The sequence below is a fragment of the Diorhabda carinulata genome, chromosome 5 (assembly GCF_026250575.1).
Source record: "Diorhabda carinulata isolate Delta chromosome 5, icDioCari1.1, whole genome shotgun sequence".
NCBI classification, from domain to species: Eukaryota; Metazoa; Arthropoda; class Insecta; order Coleoptera; family Chrysomelidae; genus Diorhabda; species Diorhabda carinulata.
The window spans coordinates 3421708-3445966 of NC_079464.1; the positions used below are offsets into that span (position 1 = coordinate 3421708).

The 24259-nt window shown below is 34.4% G+C and overlaps 1 protein-coding gene across 1 annotated transcript; it reads left to right on the forward strand.

The window, feature by feature from the left end:
• The first annotated feature begins 4 nt into the window (after positions 1-4).
• On the forward strand, positions 5-22531 carry LOC130893832 (E3 ubiquitin-protein ligase MARCHF6). The gene is made up of 7 exons (XM_057800242.1): positions 5-177; positions 237-595; positions 2253-2527; positions 2585-2905; positions 3350-3973; positions 4032-4211; positions 18864-22531. The coding sequence occupies exons 2-7, from the start codon at positions 243-245 to the stop codon at positions 19751-19753; spliced, it is 2643 nt and encodes an 880-aa protein (XP_057656225.1). The 5' UTR covers positions 5-177; positions 237-242; the 3' UTR covers positions 19754-22531.
• Positions 22532-24259: the final 1728 nt, after the last annotated feature.

Consider the following 24259-nt stretch of genomic DNA (forward strand, 5'->3'; position numbering starts at 1 on the left):
TGTCATAGTAACCTATTTGTCACCTGTCATTTATGTGTAAAAGAAAGATAAAGGTGTCCTCAAAACATATAATTATTTCTTTTCAATTAAAAAGACATAAATTTCACATTTAAAATATTTTTCAATGGATTTAAATCTATAGCTTTCTTCAACATTATTACCTGATAATTAAATTAGGTAGTCGAAAACCACGTCTAAAAATTATGTATTATAATTAATAATTTTTTTTGTTTCAGTTAGCAATGATGGAAGAAGCATCAAACGCTGATATTTGCAGGGTGTGCAGATCTGAAGGTTTATCCGACAGACCTCTGTTTCATCCTTGTATATGTACAGGAAGTATTAAGTGGATTCACCAGGAATGCTTGATGCAATGGATGCGATATTCTAGAAAAGAATACTGTGAACTTTGTGGTCATAGATTCTCGTTTACTCCTATTTATTCCCCCGATATGCCTAGGAGGCTACCCGTTAGAGACTTAGCTGCTGGTTTATTGTCCTCAATTGCAACTGGAGCTAAATATTGGTTCCATTATACTTTAGTAGGTACTGCTTGGTTGGGAATCGTACCATTAACAGCTTGTAGAATTTACAGGTAATAATCACGTATTATTTTATTAATATTAAAACGTTTTTTGTTAAAACTTTATTCTTATTGGGTAATAAATTTAAATTTATTAGTAATTTTTGTATATCAAGTTATGAAGATCATTTATCAAATTTTGTTTAAATAGATGACATTAGGGTAGATATAATATATGTAGAGACGTTTTAGTGGACATTTGGGGGGAAATTATGAGGGGATATTTTATTTTTATGTTTTCGATATTAATATTTGAAGAAATCTGTAAAAAAAGTTAAAATTTCAGGTGTAAATAAGTTTTATTCAATTTTTGATTATAAAAAATTGAAAAATTACTATTTTCAATAATTTTTTGTTTTTTTTTTTCGACGTATTTATGACAAAAATGAGACCTAACCTATACACTTAAACTAAATTTGAAGTCTTTGGAAACTTGTTTTTTACACATACTTAGGACTCCATTTAACAGACCTTGCAGCTGCCTTCGAGGCAGGTTTTGAGCATCTAATGCAATTCTCCTTCACAGATAGGGGGACAATTACCACTTGTCTTCCTCTTTGGCATTTTGTCATCAAGAAATTTCACTCAGCCAGGATTCTTATGGAACTGTTCCTTGGAGAACCTTCATTATGTCATCCTCAACAATGAGTTAAAGGTTGGAGATCTCAAGACGACGTTTCCTATGGGATCCAATTAATTCCTGTGCCAGTTGTTTCAAGAACATGGCGACTATTTGTATGAAACATTTATGAGCCTTTACAACACAGTTAGAGGCCATAAGGTCAACAGCACATTTGGTTTTGATGTTAGAATAAGTTTCTTCTTTACGTGGTGTTTATTTTCCTTGGTGCATGGTCAGTTTTAGAACCAAAGAGACTAAAGTTAGGGTTAGCAAAAAATTCCTTGGGCACGACAAACTTATTCTTTCTCAAGGTGCCAATCATGGTCAATCATTTCTTGTTCAAAACATCTACAGACTCAATAGACGTTTTCCATTGGTTTGCAAAGGAGGACGACTTTTTGTACAGGCTTATGTAGCTGTAAATCAATAGGTGAAAGACCAACACCATAAGGGTCTTCTCCGGTGTGGAGATACTGGAACAACACAAACATTGCACCTTCGTATCTCATTTGTTGGACTTCTTCTGCATATATACTTTGAAGACACACTACAAATTACTGGTGTACCTTCTACTTTCAAACATGGTGTCAAAAATTTGGACGATTGGATCCATCTTTTCAAAACAGTCATTTCCTCGTGGTTAGTTTTCATCAAGATGATCCCTAGTGTCCCTAGTGCATCACAGATGATTCGGGAGTGACTCTGTTGCATCACGTATGATCCAGAATATTGCTGGTGCATTATGGATGATCCAAAGTGTCGCTGGTGCATCATGGATAATCCGGAGTGTCGCTGGTGCATCAGGGATGATCCTGAGTGTCGCATCCTCTGCTCCTTAAGTATTTCGGGGTTGTTTCAGAGTTTTTGAGGCCCGTTATACATCCCATGTGGTCCTTATAGTTCATTATGGAGAAGTGTCAAGTGACCTGACACCCTGTGATTTATCCCTGTGGGGAGTTTTAGCTTTTGCAAAAGGACCCTTGCACCATTCCCGATCTAAACTCGAAATAGAAACTATCAAACGAGCTATTGAAAATAAATTTTCAGGGCTTTGTTTGCTGGTACAGTCGACGCAATTCTGACCTTACCATTCGACATGATGTCATCGGAAAATATAGCTTCGGATATATTCCAAGGTTGTTTCGTTGTTACCTGTACTCTATTCGCTTTCGCCGGTTTGGTATGGTTAAGGGAACAAATATTACACGGCGGAGGACCGGATTGGTTACAAAGAGACAACGTCATCCAAGACGACCCTCCGAGAATTTTAGAAAACATCGCCGAGGAATTAGCAGAAGATAACGCTCAAATACAAGACGCAGGTACTTTTAAAACCTATTAATTTCGGATAATGAATTGAGTCAGGTAAAATATCCTAGGTCCTGTGGTTGAAAATAATCTCGAGCAACAGGAAGAAGGTGATGTTAACGTTGGTGACGATAACAATTGGATACCAATGGAATGGGATAGAGCAGCCGAAGAGATAACTTGGGAACGGTTGTTGGGTCTCGATGGATCTTTATTATTTTTGGAACACGTATTTTGGGTTATATCGTTGAATACTCTATTTATTTTGATATTCGCTTATACGCCTTACCATATGGGACTCTTAACTTTATCTCTGTTTAATATGAGAGATGCGGCTGCCGCTAGTCATTTCGAAGGTCTATTAACAACTTTAGTAGGTTATTGCGCAGTAGGTAAGTCGGTTACATATTATTGGTCGAAAGCTTTTTCCCGCCCCATAATCCATTCGATTAATTTCGCCTCTGATGGGGCAAGCAGACATCAAAGGGTTCAAACCGAAGCTTTTGATCGGTTTCTCAAAAGATATCGGCGTTTGGTAACGTCAAGCGAGGCATCTCGGTGCCGAACAACCCCTTGGCTGCCTACGAACTAACTATGAACTATGATGGTTAGTACAAAAAGGATTTGGGAAATTTTGGGGGGGAAAAAAAACGATTGCCGCGTTTTCTATCGATAGAAGAAGATCGAAAATGTGTACGATGAATCGTAGGTGAAGTCACGTGACGATAAACCTCCATTTACGTTTATGTTGTTGTGCGTTACGCAAATTACGGGGCGGGTAAAAAGTTTTAACCGGTGGTGAATAGGATAATATCCGTAATATGATAAAATTTCAGGTATTTGGTTCATATTGTTACACAGAATAGCAGATTGGATGAATTTCAATAAAACCAAAAGGATAATGGGACTGTGTTACGTGGTTGTAAAAGTATCGATGCTAAGTGTGGTGGAAATCGGGATAATTCCGTTAGTCTGCGGTTGGTGGTTGGACATCTGTTCGTTAACGATGTTCGACGCCACTTTGAAAGATAGAGAAAGTACGTTCCGTTCGGCCCCCGGTACCTCGATATTCATCCATTGGTTGATAGGGATGGTGTACGTTTATTATTTCGCTTCGTTTATTTTATTACTGAGGGAGATACTACGTCCGGGGGTGTTGTGGTTTCTACGTAATTTCAACGATCCCGATTTCAGTCCGATACAAGAGATGATCCATCTACCGATATTGAAACACGTCAGGAAATTGCTTATTTCGGCTGTTATTTTCGGTAGCGCCGTTTTGTTGATGTTGTGGTTACCTATAAGGATTTTGAAGGTGATTTTACCTTCGTTTCTACCTTATACGGTGTCTTTGAATAATAACGATTCGCAAGTTAACGAATTGTCTTTGGAACTGTTGTTGTTGCAAGTTATACTGCCCGCGTTGTTGGAACAGTCGCACACAAGAATATGGTTGAAAGGTGAGTTTGTTTTTTATTTTTTGGATTTTGTTTTGTGAATTTTTTATTTTAATCGAAGGTCTAGTGAGGAATTGGTGTCGGGTTGTGGCGTGGGTTTTGAATATTCATTCGTATCTGTTGGGGGATGACGATAAAAAGGAGAATCAAGATGGAGAACAAGACGGAAACCATCAACCCGAAGTTGGCGCCGGATTGGGGGCGGTGCATCAAGCTTTATTGATGATGGAACCTCCATCAGGTAATTTTTTTTTTTTTTTTTTTTTTTTTTTTTTTTTCATCTAATTTGTATTAATTTTTATTTTATTATCTAAATCTAATACGGGGTATATCGAAACTCGTATATAATATAATAAATTGATCACCCTATATATATAATCGCCAACATATTCATTATTACACGTTTTTCTTCTTATTTTCTTCTTTTTTTTCATTAACAAGCTAAACTTCCACGTCAAAGTATCCCGTGTTACCGGAGGTGTACAATATTTTCGTAAATTCCTTGTAGATGGATCGCCCTGTATTTAAAAACATCGATATATTCATTATTACACGTTTTTCTTCTTTTCCTGTTTTCTTTTCATTAACAAGCTAAACTTCCACGTCAAAGTATCCCGTGTTACCGGAGGTGTACAATATTTTCGTAAATTCCTTGTAGATGGATCGCCCTGTATTTAAAAACATCGATATATTCATTATTACACGTTTTTCTTCTTATTTTCTTCTTTTTTTTCATTAACAAGCTAAACTTCCACGTCAAAGTATCCCGTGTTACCGGAGGTGTACAATATTTTCGTAAATTCCTTGTAGATGGATCGCCCTGTATTTAAAAACATCGATATATTCATTATTACACGTTTTTCTTCTTATTTTCTTCTTTTTTTTCATTAACAAGCTAAACTTCCACGTCAAAGTATCCCGTGTTACCGGAGGTGTACAATATTTTCGTAAATTCCTTGTAGATGGATCGCCCTGTATTTAAAAACATCGATATATTCATTATTACACGTTTTTCTTCTTTTCCTGTTTTCTTTTCATTAACAAGCTAAACTTCCACGTCAAAGTATCCCGTGTTACCGGAGGTGTACAATATTTTCGTAAATTCCTTGTAGATGGATCGCCCTGTATTTAAAAACATCGATATATTCATTATTACACGTTTTTCTTCTTTTCCTGTTTTCTTTTCATTAACAAGCTAAACTTCCACGTCAAAGTATCCCGTGTTACCGGAGGTGTACAATATTTTCGTAAATTCCTTGTAGATGGATCGCCCTGTATTTAAAAACATCGATATATTCATTATTACACGTTTTTCTTCTTATTTTCTTCTTTTTTTTCATTAACAAGCTAAACTTCCACGTCAAAGTATCCCGTGTTACCGGAGGTGTACAATATTTTCGTAAATTCCTTGTAGATGGATCGCCCTGTATTTAAAAACATCGATATATTCATTATTACACGTTTTTCTTCTTTTCCTGTTTTCTTTTCATTAACAAGCTAAACTTCCACGTCAAAGTATCCCGTGTTACCGGAGGTGTACAATATTTTCGTAAATTCCTTGTAGATGGATCGCCCTGTATTTAAAATCATCGATATATTCATTATTACACGTTTTTCTTCTTTTCCTGTTTTCTTTTCATTAACAAGCTAAACTTCCACGTCAAAGTATCTCGTGTTACCGGAGGTGTACAATATTTTCGTAAATTCCTTGTAGATGGATCGCCCTGTATTTAAAAACATCGATATATTCATTATTACACGTTTTTCTTCTTTTCCTGTTTTCTTTTCATTATACAAGCTAAACTTCCACGTCAAAGTATCCCGTGTTACCGGAGGTGTACAATATTTTCGTAAATTCCTTGTAGATGGATCGCCCTCTATTTAAAATCATCGATATATTCATTATTACACGTTTTTCTTCTTTTCCTGTTTTCTTTTCATTAACAAGCTAAACTTCCACGTCAAAGTATCCCGTGTTACCGGAGGTGTACAATATTTTCGTAAATTCCTTGTAGATGGATCGCCCTCTATTTAAAATCATCGATATATTCATTATTACACGTTTTTCTTCTTTTCCTGTTTTCTTTTCATTAACAAGCTAAACTTCCACGTCAAAGTATCCCGTGTTACCGGAGGTGTACAATATTTTCGTAAATTCCTTGTAGATGGATCGCCCTCTATTTAAAATCATCGATATATTCATTATTACACGTTTTTCTTCTTTTCCTGTTTTCTTTTCATTATACAAGCTAAACTTCCACGTCAAAGTATCCCGTGTTACCGGAGGTGTACAATATTTTCGTAAATTCCTTGTAGATGGATCGCCCTCTATTTAAAATCATCGATATATTCATTATTACACGTTTTTCTTCTTTTCCTGTTTTCTTTTCATTATACAAGCTAAACTTCCACGTCAAAGTATCCCGTGTTACCGGAGGTGTACAATATTTTCGTAAATTCCTTGTAGATGGATCGCCCTGTATTTAAAATCATCGATATATTCATTATTACACGTTTTTCTTCTTTTCCTGTTTTCTTTTCATTAACAAGCTAAACTTCCACGTCAAAGTATCTCGTGTTACCGGAGGTGTACAATATTTTCGTAAAATCCTTGTAGATGGATCGCCCTGTATTTAAAAACATCGATATATTCATTATTACACGTTTTTCTTCTTTTTTTTTCATTAACAAGCTAAACTTCCACGTCAAAGTATCCCGTGTTACCGGAGGTGTACAATATTTTCGTAAATTCCTTGTAGATGGATCGCCCTGTATTTAAAAACATCGATATATTCATTATTACACGTTTTTCTTCTTTTCCTGTTTTCTTTTCATTAACAAGCTAAACTTCCACGTCAAAGTATCCCGTGTTACCGGAGGTGTACAATATTTTCGTAAATTCCTTGTAGATGGATCGCCCTGTATTTAAAATCATCGATATATTCATTATTACACGTTTTTCTTCTTTTCCTGTTTTCTTTTCATTAACAAGCTAAACTTCCACGTCAAAGTATCCCGTGTTACCGGGGGTGTACAATATTTTCGTAAATTCCTTGTAGATGGATCGCCCTGTATTTAAAAACATCGATATATTCATTATTACACGTTTTTCTTCTTTTCCTGTTTTCTTTTCATTAACAAGCTAAACTTCCACGTCAAAGTATCCCGTGTTACCGGAGGTGTACAATATTTTCGTAAATTCCTTGTAGATGGATCGCCCTGTATTTAAAAACATCGATATATTCATTATTACACGTTTTTCTTCTTTTTTTCTTCTTTTTTTTCATTAACAAGCTAAACTTCCACGTCAAAGTATCCCGTGTTACCGGAGGTGTACAATATTTTCGTAAATTCCTTGTAGATGGATCGCCCTGTATTTAAAATCATCGATATATTCATTATTACACGTTTTTCTTCTTTTCCTGTTTTCTTTTCATTAACAAGCTAAACTTCCACGTCAAAGTATCCCGTGTTACCGGGGGTGTACAATATTTTCGTAAATTCCTTGTAGATGGATCGCCCTGTATTTAAAAACATCGATATATTCATTATTACACGTTTTTCTTCTTTTCCTGTTTTCTTTTCATTAACAAGCTAAACTTCCACGTCAAAGTATCCCGTGTTACCGGAGGTGTACAATATTTTCGTAAATTCCTTGTAGATGGATCGCCCTGTATTTAAAAACATCGATATATTCATTATTACACGTTTTTCTTCTTTTCCTGTTTTCTTTTCATTAACAAGCTAAACTTCCACGCCAAAGTATCCCGTGTTACCGGAGGTGTACAATATTTTCGTAAATTCCTTGTAGATGGATCGCCCTGTATTTAAAAACATCGATATATTCATTATTACACGTTTTTCTTCTTTTCCTGTTTTCTTTTCATTAACAAGCTAAACTTCCACGTCAAAGTATCCCGTGTTACCGGAGGTGTACAATATTTTCGTAAATTCCTTGTAGATGGATCGCCCTGTATTTAAAAACATCGATATATTCATTATTACACGTTTTTCTTCTTTTCCTGTTTTCTTTTCATTAACAAGCTAAACTTCCACGTCAAAGTATCCCGTGTTACCGGAGGTGTACAATATTTTCGTAAATTCCTTGTAGATGGATCGCCCTCTATTTAAAATCATCGATATATTCATTATTACACGTTTTTCTTCTTTTCCTGTTTTCTTTTCATTAACAAGCTAAACTTCCACGTCAAAGTATCCCGTGTTACCGGAGGTGTACAATATTTTCGTAAATTCCTTGTAGATGGATCGCCCTCTATTTAAAATCATCGATATATTCATTATTACACGTTTTTCTTCTTTTCCTGTTTTCTTTTCATTAACAAGCTAAACTTCCACGTCAAAGTATCCCGTGTTACCGGAGGTGTACAATATTTTCGTAAATTCCTTGTAGATGGATCGCCCTCTATTTAAAATCATCGATATATTCATTATTACACGTTTTTCTTCTTTTCCTGTTTTCTTTTCATTAACAAGCTAAACTTCCACGTCAAAGTATCCCGTGTTACCGGAGGTGTACAATATTTTCGTAAATTCCTTGTAGATGGATCGCCCTGTATTTAAAAACATCGATATATTCATTATTACACGTTTTTCTTCTTTTCCTGTTTTCTTTTCATTAACAAGCTAAACTTCCACGTCAAAGTATCCCGTGTTACCGGAGGTGTACAATATTTTCGTAAATTCCTTGTAGATGGATCGCCCTCTATTTAAAATCATCGATATATTCATTATTACACGTTTTTCTTCTTTTCCTGTTTTCTTTTCATTAACAAGCTAAACTTCCACGTCAAAGTATCCCGTGTTACCGGAGGTGTACAATATTTTCGTAAAATCCTTGTAGATGGATCGCCCTGTATTTAAAAACATCGATATATTCATTATTACACGTTTTTCTTCTTTTTTTCTTCTTTTTTTTTCATTAACAAGCTAAACTTCCACGTCAAAGTATCCCGTGTTACCGGAGGTGTACAATATTTTCGTAAATTCCTTGTAGATGGATCGCCCTGTATTTAAAAACATCGATATATTCATTATTACACGTTTTTCTTCTTTTTTTCTTCTTTTTTTTTCATTAACAAGCTAAACTTCCACGTCAAAGTATCCCGTGTTACCGGAGGTGTACAATATTTTCGTAAATTCCTTGTAGATGGATCGCCCTCTATTTAAAATCATCGATATATTCATTATTACACGTTTTTCTTCTTTTCCTGTTTTCTTTTCATTAACAAGCTAAACTTCCACGTCAAAGTATCCCGTGTTACCGGAGGTGTACAATATTTTCGTAAATTCCTTGTAGATGGATCGCCCTCTATTTAAAATCATCGATATATTCATTATTACACGTTTTTCTTCTTTTCCTGTTTTCTTTTCATTAACAAGCTAAACTTCCACGTCAAAGTATCCCGTGTTACCGGAGGTGTACAATATTTTCGTAAAATCCTTGTAGATGGATCGCCCTGTATTTAAAAACATCGATATATTCATTATTACACGTTTTTCTTCTTTTTTTCTTCTTTTTTTTTCATTAACAAGCTAAACTTCCACGTCAAAGTATCCCGTGTTACCGGAGGTGTACAATATTTTCGTAAATTCCTTGTAGATGGATCGCCCTGTATTTAAAAACATCGATATATTCATTATTACACGTTTTTCTTCTTTTCCTGTTTTCTTTTCATTAACAAGCTAAACTTCCACGTCAAAGTATCCCGTGTTACCGGAGGTGTACAATATTTTCGTAAATTCCTTGTAGATGGATCGCCCTGTATTTAAAAACATCGATATATTCATTATTACACGTTTTTCTTCTTTTCCTGTTTTCTTTTCATTAACAAGCTAAACTTCCACGTCAAAGTATCCCGTGTTACCGGAGGTGTACAATATTTTCGTAAAATCCTTGTAGATGGATCGCCCTGTATTTAAAAACATCGATATATTCATTATTACACGTTTTTCTTCTTTTTTTTTCATTAACAAGCTAAACTTCCACGTCAAAGTATCCCGTGTTACCGGAGGTGTACAATATTTTCGTAAATTCCTTGTAGATGGATCGCCCTGTATTTAAAAACATCGATATATTCATTATTACACGTTTTTCTTCTTTTCCTGTTTTCTTTTCATTAACAAGCTAAACTTCCACGTCAAAGTATCCCGTGTTACCGGAGGTGTACAATATTTTCGTAAATTCCTTGTAGATGGATCGCCCTGTATTTAAAAACATCGGTATATTCATTATTACACGTTTTTCTTCTTTTTTTCCTGTTTTCTTTTCATTAACAAGCTAAACTTCTACGTCAAAGTATCCCGTGTTACCGGAGGTGTTCAATATTTTCGTAAAATCCTTGTAGATGGATCGCCCTGTATTTAAAAACATCGATATATTCATTATTACACGTTTTTCTTCTTTTTTTCTTCTTTTTTTTTCATTAACAAGCTAAACTTCCACGTCAAAGTATCCCGTGTTACCGGAGGTGTACAATATTTTCGTAAATTCCTTGTAGATGGATCGCCCTGTATTTAAAAACATCGATATATTCATTATTACACGTTTTTCTTCTTTTCCTGTTTTCTTTTCATTAACAAGCTAAACTTCCACGTCAAAGTATCCCGTGTTACCGGAGGTGTACAATATTTTCGTAAATTCCTTGTAGATGGATCGCCCTGTATTTAAAAACATCGATATATTCATTATTACACGTTTTTCTTCTTTTCCTGTTTTCTTTTCATTAACAAGCTAAACTTCCACGTCAAAGTATCCCGTGTTACCGGAGGTGTACAATATTTTCGTAAATTCCTTGTAGATGGATCGCCCTGTATTTAAAAACATCGATATATTCATTATTACACGTTTTTCTTCTTTTCCTGTTTTCTTTTCATTAACAAGCTAAACTTCCACGTCAAAGTATCCCGTGTTACCGGAGGTGTACAATATTTTCGTAAATTCCTTGTAGATGGATCGCCCTGTATTTAAAAACATCGATATATTCATTATTACACGTTTTTCTTCTTTTCCTGTTTTCTTTTCATTAACAAGCTAAACTTCCACGTCAAAGTATCCCGTGTTACCGGAGGTGTACAATATTTTCGTAAATTCCTTGTAGATGGATCGCCCTGTATTTAAAAACATCGATATATTCATTATTACACGTTTTTCTTCTTTTCCTGTTTTCTTTTCATTAACAAGCTAAACTTCCACGTCAAAGTATCCCGTGTTACCGGAGGTGTACAATATTTTCGTAAATTCCTTGTAGATGGATCGCCCTGTATTTAAAAACATCGATATATTCATTATTACACGTTTTTCTTCTTTTCCTGTTTTCTTTTCATTAACAAGCTAAACTTCCACGTCAAAGTATCCCGTGTTACCGGAGGTGTACAATATTTTCGTAAATTCCTTGTAGATGGATCGCCCTGTATTTAAAAACATCGATATATTCATTATTACACGTTTTTCTTCTTTTCCTGTTCTCTTTTCATTAACAAGCTAAACTTCCACGTCAAAGTATCCCGTGTTACCGGAGGTGTACAATATTTTCGTAAATTCCTTGTAGATGGATCGCCCTGTATTTAAAAACATCGATATATTCATTATTACACGTTTTTCTTCTTTTCCTGTTTTCTTTTCATTAACAAGCTAAACTTCCACGTCAAAGTATCCCGTGTTACCGGAGGTGTACAATATTTTCGTAAATTCCTTGTAGATGGATCGCCCTGTATTTAAAAACATCGATATATTCATTATTACACGTTTTTCTTCTTTTCCTGTTTTCTTTTCATTAACAAGCTAAACTTCCACGTCAAAGTATCCCGTGTTACCGGAGGTGTACAATATTTTCGTAAATTCCTTGTAGATGGATCGCCCTGTATTTAAAAACATCGATATATTCATTATTACACGTTTTTCTTCTTTTCCTGTTTTCTTTTCATTAACAAGCTAAACTTCCACGTCAAAGTATCCCGTGTTACCGGAGGTGTACAATATTTTCGTAAATTCCTTGTAGATGGATCGCCCTCTATTTAAAATCATCGATATATTCATTATTACACGTTTTTCTTCTTTTCCTGTTTTCTTTTCATTAACAAGCTAAACTTCCACGTCAAAGTATCCCGTGTTACCGGAGGTGTACAATATTTTCGTAAATTCCTTGTAGATGGATCGCCCTCTATTTAAAATCATCGATATATTCATTATTACACGTTTTTCTTCTTTTCCTGTTTTCTTTTCATTAACAAGCTAAACTTCCACGTCAAAGTATCCCGTGTTACCGGAGGTGTACAATATTTTCGTAAATTCCTTGTAGATGGATCGCCCTCCATTTAAAATCATCGATATATTCATTATTACACGTTTTTCTTCTTTTCCTGTTTTCTTTTCATTAACAAGCTAAACTTCCACGTCAAAGTATCCCGTGTTACCGGAGGTGTACAATATTTTCGTAAATTCCTTGTAGATGGATCGCCCTGTATTTAAAATCATCGATATATTCATTATTACACGTTTTTCTTCTTTTCCTGTTTTCTTTTCATTAACAAGCTAAACTTCCACGTCAAAGTATCCCGTGTTACCGGAGGTGTACAATATTTTCGTAAAATCCTTGTAGATGGATCGCCCTGTATTTAAAAACATCGATATATTCATTATTACACGTTTTTCTTCTTTTTTTTTCATTAACAAGCTAAACTTCCACGTCAAAGTATCCCGTGTTACCGGAGGTGTACAATATTTTCGTAAATTCCTTGTAGATGGATCGCCCTGTATTTAAAAACATCGATATATTCATTATTACACGTTTTTCTTCTTTTCCTGTTTTCTTTTCATTAACAAGCTAAACTTCCACGTCAAAGTATCCCGTGTTACCGGAGGTGTACAATATTTTCGTAAATTCCTTGTAGATGGATCGCCCTGTATTTAAAAACATCGATATATTCATTATTACACGTTTTTCTTCTTTTTTTCCTGTTTTCTTTTCATTAACAAGCTAAACTTCCACGTCAAAGTATCCCGTGTTACCGGAGGTGTACAATATTTTCGTAAATTCCTTGTAGATGGATCGCCCTGTATTTAAAAACATCGATATATTCATTATTACACGTTTTTCTTCTTTTTTTCTTCTTTTTTTTCATTAACAAGCTAAACTTCCACGTCAAAGTATCCCGTGTTACCGGAGGTGTACAATATTTTCGTAAATTCCTTGTAGATGGATCGCCCTCTATTTAAAATCATCGATATATTCATTATTACACGTTTTTCTTCTTTTCCTGTTTTCTTTTCATTAACAAGCTAAACTTCCACGTCAAAGTATCCCGTGTTACCGGAGGTGTACAATATTTTCGTAAATTCCTTGTAGATGGATCGCCCTGTATTTAAAAACATCGATATATTCATTATTACACGTTTTTCTTCTTTTTTTCTTCTTTTTTTTCATTAACAAGCTAAACTTCCACGTCAAAGTATCCCGTGTTACCGGAGGTGTACAATATTTTCGTAAATTCCTTGTAGATGGATCGCCCTGTATTTAAAAACATCGATATATTCATTATTACACGTTTTTCTTCTTTTTTTCTTCTTTTTTTTTCATTAACAAGCTAAACTTCCACGTCAAAGTATCCCGTGTTACCGGAGGTGTACAATATTTTCGTAAATTCCTTGTAGATGGATCGCCCTGTATTTAAAAACATCGATATATTCATTATTACACGTTTTTCTTCTTTTTTTCTTCTTTTTTTTTCATTAACAAGCTAAACTTCCACGTCAAAGTATCCCGTGTTACCGGAGGTGTACAATATTTTCGTAAATTCCTTGTAGATGGATCGCCCTGTATTTAAAAACATCGATATATTCATTATTACACGTTTTTCTTCTTTTTTTTCATTAACAAGCTAAACTTCCACGTCAAAGTATCCCGTGTTACCGGAAGTGTACAATATTTTCGTAAATTCCTTGTAGATGGATCGCCCTGTATTTAAAAACATCGATATATTCATTATTACACGTTTTTCTTCTTTTTTTCTTCTTTTTTTTTCATTAACAAGCTAAACTTCCACGTCAAAGTATCCCGTGTTACCGGAGGTGTACAATATTTTCGTAAATTCCTTGTAGATGGATCGCCCTGTATTTAAAAACATCGATATATTCATTATTACACGTTTTTCTTCTTTTCCTGTTTTCTTTTCATTAACAAGCTAAACTTCCACGTCAAAGTATCCCGTGTTACCGGAGGTGTACAATATTTTCGTAAATTCCTTGTAGATGGATCGCCCTGTATTTAAAAACATCGATATATTCATTATTACACGTTTTTCTTCTTTTCCTGTTTTCTTTTCATTAACAAGCTAAACTTCCACGTCAAAGTATCCCGTGTTACCGGAGGTGTACAATATTTTCGTAAATTCCTTGTAGATGGATCGCCCTGTATTTAAAAACATCGATATATTCATTATTACACGTTTTTCTTCTTTTTTTCTTCTTTTTTTTCATTAACAAGCTAAACTTCCACGTCAAAGTATCCCGTGTTACCGGAGGTGTACAATATTTTCGTAAATTCCTTGTAGATGGATCGCCCTGTATTTAAAAACATCGATATATTCATTATTACACGTTTTTCTTCTTTTTTTCTTCTTTTTTTTCATTAACAAGCTAAACTTCCACGTCAAAGTATCCCGTGTTACCGGAGGTGTACAATATTTTCGTAAATTCCTTGTAGATGGATCGCCCTGTATTTAAAAACATCGATATATTCATTATTACACGTTTTTCTTCTTTTTTTCTTCTTTTTTTTCATTAACAAGCTAAACTTCCACGTCAAAGTATCCCGTGTTACCGGAGGTGTACAATATTTTCGTAAATTCCTTGTAGATGGATCGCCCTCTATTTAAAATCATCGATATATTCATTATTACACGTTTTTCTTCTTTTCCTGTTTTCTTTTCATTAACAAGCTAAACTTCCACGTCAAAGTATCCCGTGTTACCGGAGGTGTACAATATTTTCGTAAATTCCTTGTAGATGGATCGCCCTGTATTTAAAAACATCGATATATTCATTATTACACGTTTTTCTTCTTTTTTTCTTCTTTTTTTTCATTAACAAGCTAAACTTCCACGTCAAAGTATCCCGTGTTACCGGAGGTGTACAATATTTTCGTAAATTCCTTGTAGGTGGATCGCCCTGTATTTAAAAACATCGATATATTCATTATTACACGTTTTTCTTCTTTTTTCCTTCTTTTTTTTTTCATTAACAAGCTAAACTTCCACGTCAAAGTATCCCGTGTTACCGGAGGTGTACAATATTTTCGTAAATTCCTTGTAGATGGATCGCCCTGTATTTAAAAACATCGATATATTCATTATTACACGTTTTTCTTCTTTTTTTCTTCTTTTTTTTCATTAACAAGCTAAACTTCCACGTCAAAGTATCCCGTGTTACCGGAGGTGTACAATATTTTCGTAAATTCCTTGTAGATGGATCGCCCTGTATTTAAAAACATCGATATATTCATTATTACACGTTTTTCTTCTTTTTTTCTTCTTTTTTTTCATTAACAAGCTAAACTTCCACGTCAAAGTATCCCGTGTTACCGGAGGTGTACAATATTTTCGTAAATTCCTTGTAGATGGATCGCCCTGTATTTAAAAACATCGATATATTCATTATTACACGTTTTTCTTCTTTTTTTCTTCTTTTTTTTCATTAACAAGCTAAACTTCCACGTCAAAGTATCCCGTGTTACCGGAGGTGTACAATATTTTCGTAAATTCCTTGTAGATGGATCGCCCTCTATTTAAAATCATCGATATATTCATTATTACACGTTTTTCTTCTTTTCCTGTTTTCTTTTCATTAACAAGCTAAACTTCCACGTCAAAGTATCCCGTGTTACCGGAGGTGTACAATATTTTCGTAAATTCCTTGTAGATGGATCGCCCTGTATTTAAAAACATCGATATATTCATTATTACACGTTTTTCTTCTTTTTTTCTTCTTTTTTTTCATTAACAAGCTAAACTTCCACGTCAAAGTATCCCGTGTTACCGGAGGTGTACAATATTTTCGTAAATTCCTTGTAGGTGGATCGCCCTGTATTTAAAAACATCGATATATTCATTATTACACGTTTTTCTTCTTTTTTCCTTCTTTTTTTTTTCATTAACAAGCTAAACTTCCACGTCAAAGTATCCCGTGTTACCGGAGGTGTACAATATTTTCGTAAATTCCTTGTAGATGGATCGCCCTGTATTTAAAAACATCGATATATTCATTATTACACGTTTTTCTTCTTTTTTTTTCATTAACAAGCTAAACTTCCACGTCAAAGTATCCCGTGTTACCGGAAGTGTACAATATTTTCGTAAATTCCTTGTAGATGGATCGCCCTGTATTTAAAAACATCGATATATTCATTATTACACGTTTTTCTTCTTTTTTTCTTCTTTTTTTTTCATTAACAAGCTAAACTTCCACGTCAAAGTATCCCGTGTTACCGGAGGTGTACAATATTTTCGTAAATTCCTTGTAGATGGATCGCCCTGTATTTAAAAACATCGATATATTCATTATTACACGTTTTTCTTCTTTTCCTGTTTTCTTTTCATTAACAAGCTAAACTTCCACGTCAAAGTATCCCGTGTTACCGGAGGTGTACAATATTTTCGTAAATTCCTTGTAGATGGATCGCCCTCTATTTAAAATCATCGATATATTCATTATTACACGTTTTTCTTCTTTTCCTGTTTTCTTTTCATTAACAAGCTAAACTTCCACGTCAAAGTATCCCGTGTTACCGGAAGTGTACAATATTTTCGTAAATTCCTTGTAGATGGATCGCCCTGTATTTAAAAACATCGATATATTCATTATTACACGTTTTTCTTCTTTTTTTCTTCTTTTTTTTTCATTAACAAGCTAAACTTCCACGTCAAAGTATCCCGTGTTACCGGAGGTGTACAATATTTTCGTAAATTCCTTGTAGATGGATCGCCCTGTATTTAAAAACATCGATATATTCATTATTACACGTTTTTCTTCTTTTCCTGTTTTCTTTTCATTAACAAGCTAAACTTCCACGTCAAAGTATCCCGTGTTACCGGAGGTGTACAATATTTTCGTAAATTCCTTGTAGATGGATCGCCCTCTATTTAAAATCATCGATATATTCATTATTACACGTTTTTCTTCTTTTCCTGTTTTCTTTTCATTAACAAGCTAAACTTCCACGTCAAAGTATCCCGTGTTACCGGAGGTGTACAATATTTTCGTAAATTCCTTGTAGATGGATCGCCCTGTATTTAAAAACATCGATATATTCATTATTACACGTTTTTCTTCTTTTTTTTTCATTAACAAGCTAAACTTCCACGTCAAAGTATCCCGTGTTACCGGAAGTGTACAATATTTTCGTAAATTCCTTGTAGATGGATCGCCCTGTATTTAAAAACATCGATATATTCATTATTACACGTTTTTCTTCTTTTTTTCTTCTTTTTTTTTCATTAACAAGCTAAACTTCCACGTCAAAGTATCCCGTGTTACCGGAGGTGTACAATATTTTCGTAAATTCCTTGTAGATGGATCGCCCTGTATTTAAAAACATCGATATATTCATTATTACACGTTTTTCTTCTTTTCCTGTTTTCTTTTCATTAACAAGCTAAACTTCCACGTCAAAGTATCCCGTGTTACCGGAGGTGTACAATATTTTCGTAAATTCCTTGTAGATGGATCGCCCTCTATTTAAAATCATCGATATATTCATTATTACACGTTTTTCTTCTTTTCCTGTTTTCTTTTCATTAACAAGCTAAACTTCCACGTCAAAGTATCCCGTGTTACCGGAGGTGTACAATATTTTCGTAAATTCCTTGTAGATGGATCGCCCTGTATTTAAAAACATCGATATATTCATTATTACACGTTTTTCTTCTTTTTTTCTTCTTTTTTTTCATTAACAAGCTAAACTTCCACGTCAAAGTATCCCGTGTTACCGGAGGTGTACAATATTTTCGTAAATTCCTTGTAGGTGGATCGCCCTGTATTTAAAAACATCGATATATTCATTATTACACGTTTTTCTTCTTTTTTTCTTCTTTTTTTTTTCATTAACAAGCTAAACTTCCACGTCAAAGTATCCCGTGTTACCGGAGGTGTACAATATTTTCGTAAATTCCTTGTAGATGGATCGCCCTGTATTTAAAATCATCGATATATTCATTATTACACGTTTTTCTTCTTCTTTTTCTATTTATAATGAACCAACTCTCGTTTTTTATCTGGGGTTTACTATATTTTCGTAACCATATATCATACAGAGGTATTCGAAATAATTCTTGACGAAACTGAACGCCTCGTATAACGAAAATAAAATAATTTTGTAAAAAAAAAACTACGAAATTTATGGAAATTATTGACGTTTTTTGTATTTAATACGGGGTGTATCGAAACTCACATATATTCGTTCCTTGTACATGGCTCGCCCTGTATTTAAAATCATCATAAACATCATCATAATAAACCAACTCACGTGGTGTTTTACCGGGTGTGTACAATATTTTCGTAACGATATATTATACGAGGATATTTTGATGTATCATCTATTGAAATAAAACGAAATTTCCTGACAAAAATCTAATAAAGAGTGTATCAAAATGTACATTTTTCATTTTAAAATTGATCACCCTATATTCAAAATGACTAACAAACAAATTCATTACAAAACACGTTCTTCTTCTTCTTCTTCTTTTTCGTCTAAATAATAACCTCACTTTCGTATATATCAAAGTATCATGTTTTACCGGGGGTGTACCATATTTTCGTCACCCGCAATATTTGATTAAGAAATATATAGAGTGATTTAGTGTAACCGATAATTATTTTCAGGTTTCCAACCGTACGTACGTCCATCGTTTTTCGTAGCTCGACTCTTAGGTCTATTACTAAGCATCTGCGTATCCTTAGTAATATCGAGTCTGATAGCTTTGACGGTACCCGTATGGTTAGGTCGAAGCGTAATGTCTCTATGGTTGGTAGGAGCCCCGCCACCGGCTCCCCAAATCTCCACCACCGACGCCCAAACCGAAGTAAAAGTACACGAACTGTACACGGCGGCCTGCGGTTTGTATCTGTGTTGGTTGGCCGCGCGGGCGGTTAGTCTAGTCCTGGGATGGTTACCGCAGGGTAGGGCCGCCATGATGGACCGTCTAAAACAATGGTGCATACTAGGATTGAAGACGATAGTAGCCAGTACGATCCTGCTAGGGATAATTCCGCTGTTGTTCGGTCTGTTGCTCGAATTGGTGTGCATCGTCCCGCTCAGAGTGCCGATACACCAAACGCCCATTTTGTTTATATGGCAAGATTGGGCCTTGGGGGTTCTGTATACCAAAATAGCTTGCGCTATCACCATGATGGGTCCGGATTGGTTTTTGAGAGCCGCCATCGAGAGGGCGTATCGAGACGGTATCCGCGACATGAATTTGACTTTTATTTTCCGCGAACTAGCGGCTCCGGTCATCGTCAGTTTCGGTTTGGCTTTGGCGACGCCGTACGTTATCGCTTATTCTTTGGTACCACTGTTTGTAACTAACGTCCAATTGAGAAATTTCGTCGCCAGGAGATTGTATCCTTTCCTACTTTTGGTGTTCGTCGTGGCCCTGATCGTTCACTGTCAAATTAGACAGTTCAGGAAGTTGTACGAACACATCAAGAACGATAAATATCTGGTGGGACAGCGGTTGGTGAATTACGATCATAGAAAAAAGACCGGTTGATACGACAATCGCATTTATGGACCGATTTCGAACATTCGAAATGTGTATTCTTATTAATACGACCGTCAGTCGAAAAATTCTTGATGTAATATAAGTGGAATTCTTAAATTATATCAAATCTAAGTTGGAAACATTTTTACTACTTCTGCTACCTCGATAGACGCCCTATCTGGTCCTTAGAGCCTTCAGACTCTTCGTATCCGGCTCGAACGACCAGATACGGAGATAATTCTTCTTCTAAGGGACACACTGTATACTACCCTAACACCATTACACGCATTTCTTGCCGTATCTGGTCCTTCGAACTTTCTATGGGTTCGTATCAGGCTCGAAGGACCAGATAGGACATTAATTGTGATTGTTAGTATTGTGGTAATTGAATATGTGTCGATTCGATCTAGTTGCGGTTCCAGATTCTTGACAGGACACACTATTTATTACCCTAACACCATTACACACATTTCATGTCGTATTTGGTCCTTCGAGCCGGATATAAACCCATTGAAGGCTCAAAGAACTAGTTAAGGGAATAGTTCCTCTTTTATTAGATGTTTTATAGGACACACTGTATATTACCCTAACACCATTACACACATTTCTTGCCGTATCTGGTCCTTCGAGCCTTCTATGGGTTCGTATCAGGCTCGAAGCACCAGATAGGACATTAATTGTGATTATTAGTATTGTGGTGCTTGAGAATGATTTAATTCGGTCTAATTGTGGTTCTAAATATTGGATAGGGCACACTGTATACTACCCTAACCCCATTACACACATTTCATGTCGTATTTGGTCCTTCGAGCCGGATATAAACCCATAGAAGGCTGTATTAACCAGTTAAAGACATTAATTCCTCTCTTAGATGCTTTATAGGACACACTGTATATTATCGTAACAGCATTAAATACATTTCATGCCGCATCTGGTCCTTCGAGCCGAAATAAAATCATAGAAGGCTCGAAAAACCACAAAACGTGTTAATTGTGATTTTTGGTGTTACTACCTTATCCTTATCTTTCGGGCCGGATTCAAACCTATAAAAAGCTAGGGAGAGTGGCAAATGTGATTCTTGGTGTTGTGGTACTAAATTGTTTTCCTTTGTGTTTGATTGATCACGTTGTTTATTACTACAAATGAAAATTATTCCCTTTCCTGGTCCTTCGAGCCGGAAATAAAACCATAAACGACTCGAAAGAGTCTTCCTGAGTCTTCAGGAGGCTTCAATCTCGTTCAGAACACTTAATAGGTGATATTTGTGGATGATTAGACTGAATGTTTACAAAAACTACGCCCGCACTCATGATGATTACCTTATTTGGTCCTTCGAGCCGGATAAGAAACCATAAACGACTCGAAAGAGTCTTCCTGAGTCTTCAGGAGGCTTCAATATCGTTCAGAACACTTAATAGGTGATATTTGTGGGTGATTAGGCTGAATGTTTACAAAAACTACGCCCACACTCATGATGATTACCTTATCTGGTCCTTCGAGCCGGATATGAAACCATAAACGACTCGAAAGAGTCTTCCTGAGCCTTCAGGAGGCTTCAATATCGTTCAGAACACTTAATAGGTGATATTTGTGGGTGATTAGACTGAATGTTTACAAAAACTACGCCCACACTCATGATGATTACCTTATCTGGTCCTTCGAGCCGGATATGAAACCATAAACGACTCGAAAGAGTCTTCCTGAGCCTTCAGGAGGCTTCAATATCGTTCAGAACACTTAATAGGTGATATTTGTGGGTGATTAGGCTGAATGTTTACAAAAACTACGCCCACACTCATGTTGATTACCTTATCTGGTCCTTCGAGCCGGATATGAAACCATAAACAACTCCAAAAACGAGATATTGTAATAATCGTGAGTGTTAGTGTTATTTTAATATACAGCAGGTTTAATTAGTCGCTTAAAATCACAATTAGACAAATTGAACACACTATTGATCACTAAAAAACTAAAAGTCATACTCATTGTAGTCAATCGAGCCTTCGAGAGGTTCAAAAGACTAAATAAGGTGATAATAGTGGATAATTAGACGCGTATGTTTTCGATTATTACTCTATCTGGTCCTTCGAGTCGAATATGAATCTAATGAAGGCTCGAAGGACCAGAATGTTTGATAAGTATTGATATAATGGTAGTAAATAGTATGTTGAGTGTACGCAATCTAATAAAATTAATTCCAATGTCGTTTACTCATTATACTCTTATCAAAAATGGTGTGAACGTTAATTTTTGGGAAAATTTTTATTACACTTATTCAAATAAATCAACTTTCTGCCTTTAATTGGTCGTTATTTTTTGGTTTTGACTTTTAGCTGCACCCCAATGTTTTTTCCGATATTTTATATTAACAGGGGTAAAATAAAGTTTTTGTGGTTACAAATGGAAAACGTTTTAGTTTTTCTATGATTTTTAATAAAATAAATGGTTTTTGGTGTATTAAAAGTTTGTTCAAATATATACAGTGTGGCTAAAATCAATTTCCTTTAAGTGCTTCAGTTGACTTTAAAAATACTATCGAAAAAAAAATTTAGTAGATTAAAATTTTATCAAACATTCGTAAATATTTTTATGAATAAATTTAGAGATATTTTATTTTTTTGAATTTTTGGGATATAAATAAATGTATTGGGCCAAATTTTGAATGTAGTAATATAGTAATATTTTCAAGAACCACTTATTGAAATATTAATTTAGTTTTTCAATTCATGATAATTGTTTCTGTATATAAAATAATTTATTTTTATTGATTAAAAAAATTTTCATCGATAACTAGCGTTTCATTTCTTTGTTAAAAATCTTAGTACGTCTCTGGCATTTCATAAAATCAGCGTTGTCATACTTTTTTCACATTTCTTTAACTTTAACGACAAAACTGAACTGCGGATAACTGAACAAAATATTTAATCAAAAAAAAATAGAAGAAATGAAAATTTTTTGACAAAAATATAATTTCACCTCAAAGTTCGAATAAAAAATTGTTAGAGAAAATTTTCCAATTCTGGCAACACTGTTGCATATCATAAACTTTACAATATTCATTAAATTGTTTCCGCGCTATGAATAGCTGTCATCAACTTTGTTGTTCCGTGCATCATCCTCGCTTTATAAGTAAAAAACCAGTACAATCAAAAATTATATATAGAAGTATATAGAACGTAATAGGATATTGATTATACGTGGGAAAAGCGTATTATGCCTAATTTAATAAAATTTGAAAATTGCCTTAATCCACAATAAATACCGAGTGAATAAAAAAATTATCTATTTATTAGGTGTGGAATTCGTCAAATATACACCGTATCCAGTAATACAGTGCGCCATAAGTTGAAATGTTTTTGTCAACGCCTCATATATCGCCGAAATATTTGAAACTGTACTTCTGGAATGTGTAGGGGTGACTGGCACACAAAATATTATAAATTTACAATAAATAATTTCTACATTTATTAAGCATGGAAATCGTTCAATTATTATACAAAGGATAGTCACGTGACGATTCGACATCAAAATTCGATGGCTACAAAGTACAACAATTATACGAGGGGTAGTCACGTGACGTTTTGATGCTAAAAAACACAGCAATTATAAGAGGGGTTAGTCAAGTGATTACTTTTGATGTCAAAAAGGCGGAGGATCAAAAAGACATTTCGACCTACACCAATTTAACACGGCTACCAACAGTTGAAAAGGATTCTAATAATAGAATTGTTGATTTTTAATTTTGAATATGGCAAATTAAAAAATTTACAATTTGTATCCAACGAAATAGTACGGTACTTTATCTATGGTTATATGTCGCCTAAACTTTAACTATAGTTTTATGTCATCAGCGAAATAGTTCGTATATTTTCTTTGTCTATGGTTGTATAGAGGGATAGTTTTTCTATAAACTTTATCGATAGATTTATGTCATCAGCGAAATAGTATATTAACTTTATCTATGGTTATATGTCGCCCAGATGAATATTTTCTATATACACTTTTTTATGGTTATATGTTACGCAAAATAACAGTTTTCATATCAACTTTATCGATGGTTATATGTCACGTAGAGAAATAGTTTGTATATAAACTTTATCTATGGTTTTATGTCATCAGCGAAATAGTTCGTATATTTTCTTTGTCTATGGTTGTATAGAGGGATAGTTTTTCTATAAACTTTATCGATAGATTTATGTCATCAGCGAAATAGTATATTAACTTTATCTATGGTTATATGTCGCCCAGATGAATATTTTCTATATACACTTTTTTATGGTTATATGTTGCGCAAAATAACAGTCTTCATGTCAACTTTATCGATGGTTATATGTCACGTAGAGAAATAGTTTGTATATAAACTTTATCTATGGTTTTATGTAATCAGCGAAATAGTTCGTATATTTTCTTTGTCTATGGTTGTATAGAGGGATAGTTTTTCTATAAACTTTATCGATAGATTTATGTCATCAGCGAAATTAACTTTATCTATGGTTATATGTCGCCCAGATGAAT